Source organism: Centruroides sculpturatus, unplaced genomic scaffold (genome assembly GCF_000671375.1).
Source record: "Centruroides sculpturatus isolate CEXI.00-Female unplaced genomic scaffold, Cexi_2.0 scaffold142, whole genome shotgun sequence".
In the NCBI taxonomy this organism is placed as follows: domain Eukaryota; kingdom Metazoa; phylum Arthropoda; class Arachnida; order Scorpiones; family Buthidae; genus Centruroides; species Centruroides sculpturatus.
Window position 1 is genome coordinate 101,950 of NW_019384352.1, and position 10,147 is coordinate 112,096.

At 37.4% G+C, this 10,147-nt stretch overlaps 3 protein-coding genes across 3 annotated transcripts; all 3 read right to left on the minus strand.

The window, feature by feature from the left end:
• Positions 1 to 8: 8 nt before the first annotated feature.
• Positions 9 to 3,487, minus strand: LOC111638115 (peptidase M20 domain-containing protein 2-like). Its single transcript, XM_023383763.1, has 6 exons — positions 3,230 to 3,487; positions 2,691 to 2,836; positions 2,475 to 2,624; positions 2,266 to 2,407; positions 701 to 946; positions 9 to 637 (listed from the first exon to the last, which is right to left on the minus strand). The coding sequence occupies exons 1-6, from the start codon at positions 3,447 to 3,449 to the stop codon at positions 369 to 371; spliced, it is 1,173 nt and encodes a 390-aa protein (XP_023239531.1). The 5' UTR covers positions 3,450 to 3,487; the 3' UTR covers positions 9 to 368.
• Positions 3,488 to 3,678: 191 nt separating this feature from the next.
• LOC111638126 (peptidase M20 domain-containing protein 2-like) lies at positions 3,679 to 6,431 on the minus strand. Its single transcript, XM_023383772.1, has 6 exons — positions 6,133 to 6,431; positions 5,812 to 5,957; positions 5,597 to 5,746; positions 5,389 to 5,530; positions 4,061 to 4,306; positions 3,679 to 3,988 (listed from the first exon to the last, which is right to left on the minus strand). The coding sequence occupies exons 1-6, from the start codon at positions 6,350 to 6,352 to the stop codon at positions 3,720 to 3,722; spliced, it is 1,173 nt and encodes a 390-aa protein (XP_023239540.1). The 5' UTR covers positions 6,353 to 6,431; the 3' UTR covers positions 3,679 to 3,719.
• Positions 6,432 to 6,857: 426 nt separating this feature from the next.
• LOC111638102 (peptidase M20 domain-containing protein 2-like) lies at positions 6,858 to 9,260 on the minus strand. The gene is made up of 6 exons (XM_023383744.1): positions 8,727 to 9,260; positions 8,511 to 8,656; positions 8,296 to 8,445; positions 7,742 to 7,883; positions 7,433 to 7,678; positions 6,858 to 7,365 (listed from the first exon to the last, which is right to left on the minus strand). Exons 1-6 carry the CDS (start codon positions 8,944 to 8,946, stop codon positions 7,088 to 7,090), a joined length of 1,182 nt encoding a protein of 393 aa, XP_023239512.1. The 5' UTR covers positions 8,947 to 9,260; the 3' UTR covers positions 6,858 to 7,087.
• Between the last annotated feature and the right edge of the window lie 887 nt (positions 9,261 to 10,147).

The following is a 10,147-nucleotide window of genomic DNA, read 5'->3' on the forward strand; positions in this document are numbered from 1 at the left end:
AAAAAATAAAAAAATAATTTTGTACTTGAACAATTTTAATGTGATATAACAATAATAAAGTAATTTATACAATTATCTAATTCATGCTTTGTTAATTTGTTAGTGTATTAACGACACTCCCAGAATAAGAAAGTTATGCCTTAGTGGAATGGGTTAGCTTCTGAAGAAACATTTGAGTGCTTTTAAGTGCCATGTACAAAATGTCAGGAGCAGCAATTTGAAAATAGAACACTTGCTGTTCTATGTGATGTGTGGGTGTAATTATCAAAAGCACTTTCTTCACAAACTGTGCTGTTTATCAAAGCATTTTTCATAAAGCTATCCTGTTTATCAAGGCATTCTTCACTAACTCCTCTTCATCCTTTCACTTATTTATTCTCAGAAAAATATTTCTTAATTTCATTCAAAAGTTCTTTGTCTTTAAAGATATCGATACAAGTAAACGCCATGGCTTTGGCTACTTGTAAAGTAGTGAGATGAGCTTCTTTGGTTCCTGCCAGATTCGTAAATTCTATAGTATGTTCAGAAGCTTCTCCTATGCTAAACATGGGGTGGATACTTGGTACAACTTGTGAGACGTTACCCATATCGGTACTACCTTTGTTTGGTATGTCTAAATGCTCGAAGAACTGTAATCCTGTATAATAGTTCAAAAATTTAGTTAAAGGCATTTCTGGTGTTGATATTTAATATTACTCACCAAGTTTATTGACGTGTTTTTTAAATTGCTTTCCAAAAGGTATGTTAAAGAATGTGCTGTCGTAAATTACGTCATCCATCTTTATTGTGACACTACAGCCTGCTGCAGCAGCTCCGGCTTGACAACAAGTCTTAATTCTTCCAATTAATTCGTCCATTTCCGACATGACGGGGGCTCTAATTCCAAATTTCATTTCTGTCAGGCTTGGTATAACATTGGGTACTTCACCTCCTTTACTAATAACAACTGTAAATTGATTATTATTAAATATAATCTAAAACTTTATTAACAAGTACCAGTAATGGTACCCGATACTACAGATTTTCCTCCACTAAACAATGATACGTGTAATTGTGAGGTCTGAAGCTAGTAGTTTTCAACCAGGGTGCTGCGAAATATAATGTTGAGCAGTGCCATAACACTTCTTAAGCATGTTATTGAAAGTACGAAAGGCACAATAACCAAAATAAAGGCACAATAACCAAAATGTGCCAAAAGAAATCAGTTACCAAGTCGGATTGTTACTATTAGGGAAACTTTCAAAAATCACTGCGTTAAACTATAAAGGCATTCCATGTCAAGCGTTCAAGGTCTTTGGCTCAACCCCTCAGATTTCAACAAAATTTGGCACAAAAGGTGACTAAGGGTATACAGTGTTAAAGCCCAAAGTTTGACTGTAAAAGAATGTTTTCTTCTACAAATTACAGGCAATTGAAATATGGCTTTGGTTTCACGAGAATGAATTTCACCCAAGTTTTGATAAAGATTTGTGAATGGAATACTTTTCATTAGAAGTTTTTGTAAGTATATTCTGAATTGTCCACTTGAAACTGTCTTCTGCTACCAAATTTCATTCTTTAATTGCTCTTAGTCAAGGAACCATTGGACAACAAAATTGGCTGTTTAATCACTGCACACGCAAAGGTGGTGCGAGGTATCTTCACATTTTGGCTTATATCTCAGGAACCGTGCAACGTATGAGGTTAATATTTTACATGATTTAATTTAATGTCCTTAGTTACTTTTGTGTCTAATTTTATTGAAATCTGAGGGGATGAGCCGGAGAACTTGATCACTTGATATGGAATGACTTCATAGACTGAAAATACATGTCCCTAAGCTGCACCTCGACTGTCGTTATCAACTGAATTTTACCTTACATAAGGATACCATTGCAAGAGATCCTCATCACGTTTCCGTGCAGGTGTGGCCACGGAAACGTGATTCTGTTTTCCACAGCTAAGTACAGTACATTTTCTGAGAACCTTAAGGGATCAACAATTCTTTCCTGAAAAGGACCAGCTAACTCTCTATTTAGGCTCCGTGTGAATTTTTTGAATGCATGAGTTAACAAAGCACAAAGAATGACTTTGTGCTTTAGCTCCTGCAGTCTACAGGCAGAGAACAGAAAGGTGTACACTTTTGCCCACTGAAAAGATGTATGTTCTTCTGCTCACGTTATAACCATTCTTTACTTGGATTTTTGTGATGATAACCTTTGCTTATATTACACCCTCATATAATTGATTTATTGTCAAGTATGATTTCTAGTGTAAGTAACTAACCTTCAACTCTGCACTCGGGATTGATCTGTTGCCTCAGAAGCCCTATACTTGTGTACGTGTTAACCGCGGCATCCAAGGCATTCTTCGCTAACCACGGACTTACAGAAGCGTGGCTCGATTTTCCTTCGAACACTGCAGTCATCTATAAAAACACTGAAGTTTTCAACACGAAATAACGTAAATATATTTTTTTAAAAATGTACATTTACATCAGCACAAGCAATGGAAGGTTGAAAGACTATACTGTCTTTCGCTGGATGCGCCATCATTGCAACATCCACATCATCGAATGCCCCAGCTTTGACAAAATGAATTTTACCACCTCCAGCTTCTTCCGCGGGAGTTCCAAATACCACAACCTGTAAAATAGTATACAATTATACACAATATTCAGAAAATCTTTAATAAATAAATATGCAAATTACCTTTCCTCCTATCGAAGAATCTGCTTCTAATACCGCTTTGACTGCAACGGCGGCAGCGAAACCGGCCTCGGCTATCAAATTATGTCCGCAGGCGTGTCCTATTTTCGGCAGCGCGTCGTATTCGCACAGAATAGCAACGACCGGGCCTAAAATTATCAATCTATTAATTTCGAACGTCCAAATCGGTATTTTTCGACCCGGTTTTTACGATACAACTATGTTCTACACGGTTGCCAGAATTCCCGACACCATTGACTGTTATGTAATTCCCACTGTTGAATTTTTTTCTACTTCAACTGATGAATCTTCCACGTTTTCTAATGCAAAACACTTAACACGTTATTTATATCTATAAACAGGTCGTACAACCATCAATCTGTTTCATGCCCATTACTATATTTGATTTAATTTTTAAAGTGTACTATCGGCCTCACAAGCACCCGCACACGTACCAGAACCGGTTCTGCCCGAGACCTTTAAAAAAAACGATCGAAAAAACCACCGGTTTATAAAATAAATACGTTAAAATCTTACTTAACCTTTTGGATTATTAACGAATTCGGCCTTGAAACCGGTGGGAAGCACGTGATTCCTCTCCGTTGTAAATCCTAAATTTTCCAGGTTGTCGGTCAGCAACTCGTGCGCTCGAACCTCTTCGAAGCACACCTCCGGATTATTCCATATTTCTCTGGATATTTTGTAAAATAAATCTCCGTATCTGTCGAACGTTTCGTTAATTGTTAACGTAATGGCATCCATTTTGGTTTATCTGCCTCGAACGTTGAACGTCAAACTAGATTTATCCCCTTCTGCTTGCCACACCAGAGTTTAGATAACGCAAGAATCCCATCAATTGTGCAAGATCCGGAAGTCGAGTGGGGGTGTTTCCGTTATCGTATAAAGTACCGTGGTATATTAAATTTCACGCTGTACTCTGTTAAAATTAGGTCACAAAATAATATTTGTCAACGTGTAGATAGAATTATTTATTTAAATTACATCATAATGTTGTTCAAACTTATTATTAATTTATTTATTCTCAGAAAAATATTTCTTAATTTCATTCAAAAGTTCTTTGTCTTTAAAGATATCGATACATGTAAACGCCATGGCTTTGGCTACTTGTAAAGTAGTGAGATGCGCTTCTTTGGTTCCTGCCAGATTCGTAAATTCTATGCTGTGATTTGATGCTTCTCCTATGTTAAACATGGGGTGGATACTTGGTACAACTTGCGAGACGTTACCCATATCGGTACTGCCTCTGTTCGGTATGTCTAAATGCTCGAAGAACTCTAATCCTGTATAAAACAGTAGAAAGATTTACGATTTACTTAAAAGTATTTCTGGTGTTGATATTTAATATTACTCACCAATTTTATCGATGTGTTTTTTAAATTGCTTTCCTAATGGTACGTTAGAGAATAAGCTATCATAAATGTCCTCGTCCACGTTTATTGTGACGTTGCAGCCAGCGGCTGCGGCTCCGGATTGACAACAAGATTTGATTCTTCCAATTAATTCGTCCATTTCCGACATGACGGGGGTTCTAATGCCAAATTTCATTTCTGTCAGGCTTGGAATAACGTTGGGTGCTTCACCTCCTTTACTAATAATAACTGTAAAATGATCCCATTTCCGACATGACGGGGGTTCTAATGCCAAATTTCATTTCTGTCAGGCTTGGAATGACGTTGGGTGCTTCACCTCCTTTACTAATAATAACTGTAAAATGATCATCATTAATTAATAAATACAATCTGAACCTTTATACTTGTTGCGACCCACCACAGATAGTTTCCTTCACCAAGTAAAGATACATGTAAGAATGTGGGGCCATTTCCCTCCAACTAATGATAGTGATCGGTGGATAAACCACTGAACACCCATTGAACACTACTTGATTAATTAAGGGTTTTTGCCTTGTCGATGAACTGGACAGGCGAAGTTTGTAACACCTGAATACAGGCTACTTTTTCTTAGAATGTCCAGCATTGAGAGATTCCCTTCGGAAGATTGCCACGTATACGACTAAATTCAAACTCTAATGATAAGTATAAGAATATTAAGCCTTAATACTGTAATTTCCAAACGGGGTGCTGCGGTACACTAGGGATGCTACAACGATGCAAAACTTCAGGGATGATGCAAAATACAGTGCCGAGTTCAGCCATGACACTTCTTAAGTGTACGAGCACTGCTAAAAGTACGAAAAACATAATAACCCTATATAAAATAGGGGTTCCAAAGGTAAAAAACATAACACCAAGTTCAGTTGTCTTTTTTAGAAAAGGTTCAAAAACACTATCTTAAACTATGACCCCATAAATGAGAGGTCCTAAGCTGCAGCTTGTTGAGCTTATATTTAAATCTGGTGCACTCAGAGCATTAATTTAAAAGTCCTCTCGGGGCATTAAAAGTCCTCAGAGCTCTCGTGTTTCAAACAACGTTACAGAAATTACAGTTTATCGCTCATAACAGGCTATTATTTACGAGTGCTAAACAAGAAACACACGATTACTAGTCAAATAAGTTGATCTATTAATCTAGAACAGGGATTCTCAAATGAGGTCATTATAAGTGATTTCTCAATTCACGGGATTTCTCACCACAACCATGTGCATGGTTATGATAAAATGTTTTCTGAGAATCCCTGACATTGGATTATTATCAAGTATAATTTCTAATGTAAGTAACTAACCTCCAACTCTATACTCAGGATTAATCTGTTGCCTCAGAAGCCCTATACTTGCGTAAGTGTTAACCGCAGCATCCAAGGCATTCTTCCCTAACCATGGACATGCGGAAGCGTGGCTCGATTTTCCTTCGAACACTGCAGTCATCTATAAATACACTCAAATGACTGACTCGAAATAATACGCAAAAACATGAAAATCATGTATACTTACATGAGCACAAGCGATAAAAGGTTGAAAAACTATACTAGCTCTCGCCGGATGCACCATCATTGCCACATTCACATCATCGAATGCTCCGGCTTTGATGAAATGGATTTTACCACCTCCGCCTTCTTCCGCAGGTGTTCCAAACACTACAACCTGTAACATACGTACAATCATACATGATATTCAGAAAATCCTCAGTACATAAATATACAAATTACCTTTCCTCCTATCGAAGAATCTGCTTCTAATACCGCTTTGACTGCAACGGCGGCAGCGAAACCGGCTTCGGCTATCAAATTATGTCCGCAGGCGTGTCCTATTTTCGGCAGCGCGTCGTATTCGCACAGAATAGCAACGACCGGGCCTAAAATTATCAATCTATTAATTTCAAACGCCCACAGTGTTATTTTCGACCCGTTTTTTACAGCACAACTATGTTCTACAGAGTTGCCAGATTTTCCGATACTTAGTACCAGCTTCAAAAACAGGATCGAAAAACTACCAGTTTAAAATAAAAATATGTTAACATCTTACTTAACCTTTTGGATTATTAGAGAATTCGGCTTTGAAACCGGTAGGAAGAATGTAATTTCTCTCCGTTGTAAATCCCAAACTTTCCAGGTTATCGGTGAGTAACCGATGAGCTCTAACCTCTTCGAAACGCAATTCTGGATTATTCCATATTTCTTGGGATATTTTGTAAAATAAATCGCCGTATTTGTCGAACGTTTCGTCAATTGTTACTGTAGTGGCATCCATTTTGATTTGTCTGCTTCAATCTATTGAACGTTGAACTAGATTTTATATTATCGTCGGCCTTGTACGTTTAATCACTTTATAAGTTATCAGTGCCGATTTTAAAATGCTGATAAGTGCAGTTGAGTCTATGTATTTGTATATAGAAAAAAAGAAATATAATCAAAATTATGTTATCAGAGATGTAAGCTGAGTTTTGTATGTGGATTTTGACTTGTGTTGCAAAACACAAGATATACTCGTATACTCATTTAAGATTTCAATTTCTACAAATTAAGTGACTCATATATATATAACCACACTTACACACGCATACTATATACATGTGAAGTATGTATACAAACACTAAATTTTACAATATATCGGTAGAATTGCATGTTCATGTTAAACAGGCGAGACATGGCAACTTGTTTATCATTCAAACAGCAGATTTAATATGAATCAAAGTATTTGATTTTATTAAAGTATATTTTATAAAATTACATAAAGTTAAACATAAATTTACAAATCTATTAGCTCTACTGAAGGATTTTCTTAGAAGAAAGTCAGTAAGCACTCTGGAGGATTCGGGTTCGATTCCCGTATAGATGAAGATCTAGTAAGTTATCATAGGCATCATAATAACTCATCTAAACCAGAGTTTTAGAGTCCTTACCGAGCCAGGCCTGTTATAATGGGTTTAATTTGAAGGTTGTACTGCAACACAGTGTGGCCTGTACACGTACCACACTAGAAGAATTACATTGCTCTTTTATTCTCTAAAAAATACTTTTTAATTTCTTCTAAAAGTTTCTGATCCTCGAATACATCCACGCATGTACGAGCCATCACTCTTGCCATTTGTAAAGAAGACAGATGCGATTCTTCCATCCTTGCAACATTGGCAAATTGTATAGTATGATTGGGGGTATTCCCTATACGATACACTGGATGAATACTTGGTACAACCTGAGAAACGTTACCCATATCGGTGCTGGCTCTACCAATATCTTCTGAACGTTCCACAAACTGTAAACCTGTATAGATAGATTCAAAAATTATACATTACTGAATTCCTCACATTACACTCCTGCTTCTACTTACCAAGTTCTTCGGCATGTTTCTTGAATCGCATGCCTAACGGTTTGTTATAAAACATGTTATCGTACGCATCATCTTCCGTGATGAAGTCCACGTCACACCCGGCAGCAGCAGCTCCAGATTGACAACAGGCTTCGATCCTTTTGACTAATTCATCCAATTCGGACATATTTCGAGTCCTTACTCCAAGTTGCATTTCAGCTTCGCTGGGTATGACGTTGCGCGCTTCGCCTCCTTTACTGATTATAACTGTAAACGATGACGTATTACAATTTATAAAGACAATCGGGAGTTGAAAGAAATTTAACAAACCTCCAATTCTGCATTCAGGATGGACCTGTTGCCTCAAAAGACCTATACTAGTATAACTGTTAACAGCAGCATCTAGTGCATTTCTCGCTAGCCATGGACTCGCTGAAGAGTGACTCGAGATTCCTTTGAAAATGGCGGTTATCTAGAAGAATATTCAATTATTCTGAATCTGTTTTTTTAAAAATAAAAGAAAATTGTCGATCCCGCAAAAAAATGACCCCAGATTTTTACAATTTCGGACACCTCAGGACACCTTGAAACGTGGAATTAGTGTGTGTGGGAGAGGCACAATTTTCTTCACCCTGTTTGAAGCTTGATAATTCCCGTGCTTTTTGTGGAAAATTTCTGAAATTTTTCAGGAAGATTTGTTTATTAGGGGGATCAATGCTATTAAATTTTGATGGTTAAAGGTCGTGAGGGTGGGGAGATAATGGGAGTCGAGTGTATCTTCAGTAGAGTCGGACTTAATGACCACCATTTTACCCGTTAGCATGTACAATTTTTTTTTATGAAACTCATCCCTACCCTCAAAATTAAGCTTAACGTTTATTTACATTTATACGGGTGATGTTAGGCTTGAAAATTATATTGCTCCTTCCCGGATGAACCATTAAAGCTACGTCGACATTCTCAAACGCTCCAGCTTTAACGAAGTGAATTTTACCACCTCCATTTTCTTCGGCGGGAGTTCCAAATACAACGATCTGAATGTAATCAAAATTTAGTGACTTATAGTCTTTAAAATACAATACGCAATGCGGAAACTTACCGTTCCTCCTACGGAAGGATCCGTTTCGAGTACAGCTTTAACGGCAACTGCAGCAGCAATGCCAGCTTCAGCTATCAAATTATGCCCACAAGCATGCCCCATACCTGGAAGCGCATCGTATTCGCAAAGAATTGCCACAACCGGACCTAAATTTGCCAAATTTTAAATTTAAACCAAATAAGCAATTAATATATTTAAAAAAAATTAACGCTTAACCTTTGCAGTTGTTAGAAAATTCGGCCCTGAATCCTGTTGGAAGTACGTAATTTTTCTGTGTTCTAAATCCTAATTTGTCGAGTGAATCCGTTAGCAATCGATGGGCAAACTCCTCTTCGAAACCCAACTCCGGATGATTCCAGATTTCTTGAGATATTCTATAAAATAGATCTTTGTGTTTCTGAATACTTTCATTAATTGTAGCATTAGTAGCAGCCATTTTAATTCCTGTCTGGCTTGTTGAAAGCTTCACTAGATTAGATAAGCTGATACAAGGGTTATGTAACAGATAACATCTCGTTGATTGTTACGCTCAGCAGTCCAGACAACAATAGAGATGTTAATGAAGGCGGCCATATTTGTTTGTCGCGTGACTGGTTACCGGAGGAAAATGTCGCCTAGTGTTTGGTCTGTCCACATCTTTACTGTGGCCTTCGGCCATATATACATATGTATCTTAATTGTATACAGTACTAGCTTACCCGTCGCGCATTGCTGCGATCTCAAAAGAAAGGATATTCAAGCAAATTCGTTATGATAAAATTAAATTTACATTTTATCATTTTCATTGAAACTTATTATTATTATTCATTTTCAGAATCCTTCGCGAGAGTGTATTAAAAAACTTCCCAAAGCTTCATGGCAATCGTACTACGCCACAAACCTTCACGGGAGTATATTAAAAAACTTCTCAAAGTTTCACGGCAATCGGATAAACGGTGTGGTAATGCATGAAGGACACACATACACACACAAATACATTCATTTATATATATATAGATAATTCCAATCTTTTTCTATCCCTATTTCTTCTATTTTCTTTGTCTGTTCCTTCTAGAACCTTCCAAATGACTGTTATAGCCTTTGGGTGAGATTAGCCATTCTTAAAACAGGAAAGAACAATAGTGGGTAGGATTAGTCGTGCTGAGAGCAAAAGGAGAACAATAAACGGTAGAAGGGAAAAAGGGAGTTGTCGACGAGACACGAGGAGAGCGAGACGTGTCGAAGGGACACGTAGCGAAGAACAAAGAAAGTTCTTGCGAGAATCGAGTGACGGACTGAGGAGGATCCACAATCAGATCTTAAGGCTTGCGGACACCGCCAGATAAATCGGAATCTTCAGAATTAGAGACCCGACGACTGACGTATTTAAGAACATAGTGGAAGCAAGAGCCACCGTCGTTGAGACAGTCCTACCCAAAGCGCAAAGACACCAGAACATAAGAAAGGCCCGAGTGAAGTTATCTCTTCTTTTCTTCTACCTTCCCGCTGTCCTATCTTCCTTGTCATTTCCCTAGTATTAAGTTAGGATTAAGTTAGATTTTAGTTACACGACTATAGAATATTAATTGTTACGCGCCGGTAAGATTTCGTATTGTGATTTATTATAATAATAATAATAATAATAATTCCGTTTTGCA

What these genes read in the sequence shown, in the direction of transcription:
- LOC111638102 (XM_023383744.1), bottom strand. Translation starts at nt 8,946, where the DNA reads ATGGCTGCTACTAATGCTACAATTAATGAAAGTATTCAGAAACACAAA. An exon ending in CTAACATCACCCGTATAAAT is followed by an intron (nt 7,884 to 8,295) that starts GTAAATAAACGT and finishes ATATTCTTCTAG; the next exon opens with ATAACCGCCATTTTCAAAGG. An exon ending in GAAACATGCCGAAGAACTTG is followed by an intron (nt 7,366 to 7,432) that starts GTAAGTAGAAGC and finishes CTATCTATACAG; the next exon opens with GTTTACAGTTTGTGGAACGT.
- LOC111638115 (XM_023383763.1), bottom strand. Translation starts at nt 3,449, where the DNA reads ATGGATGCCATTACGTTAACAATTAACGAAACGTTCGACAGATACGGA. An exon ending in CTTCCATTGCTTGTGCTGAT is followed by an intron (nt 2,408 to 2,474) that starts GTAAATGTACAT and finishes GTGTTTTTATAG; the next exon opens with ATGACTGCAGTGTTCGAAGG. An exon ending in TCCCGAGTGCAGAGTTGAAG is followed by an intron (nt 947 to 2,265) that starts GTTAGTTACTTA and finishes ATCAATTTACAG; the next exon opens with TTGTTATTAGTAAAGGAGGT.
- LOC111638126 (XM_023383772.1), bottom strand. Translation starts at nt 6,352, where the DNA reads ATGGATGCCACTACAGTAACAATTGACGAAACGTTCGACAAATACGGC. An exon ending in ATTCTTCGATAGGAGGAAAG is followed by an intron (nt 5,747 to 5,811) that starts GTAATTTGTATA and finishes CGTATGTTACAG; the next exon opens with GTTGTAGTGTTTGGAACACC. An exon ending in AAAACACATCGATAAAATTG is followed by an intron (nt 3,989 to 4,060) that starts GTGAGTAATATT and finishes TGTTTTATACAG; the next exon opens with GATTAGAGTTCTTCGAGCAT.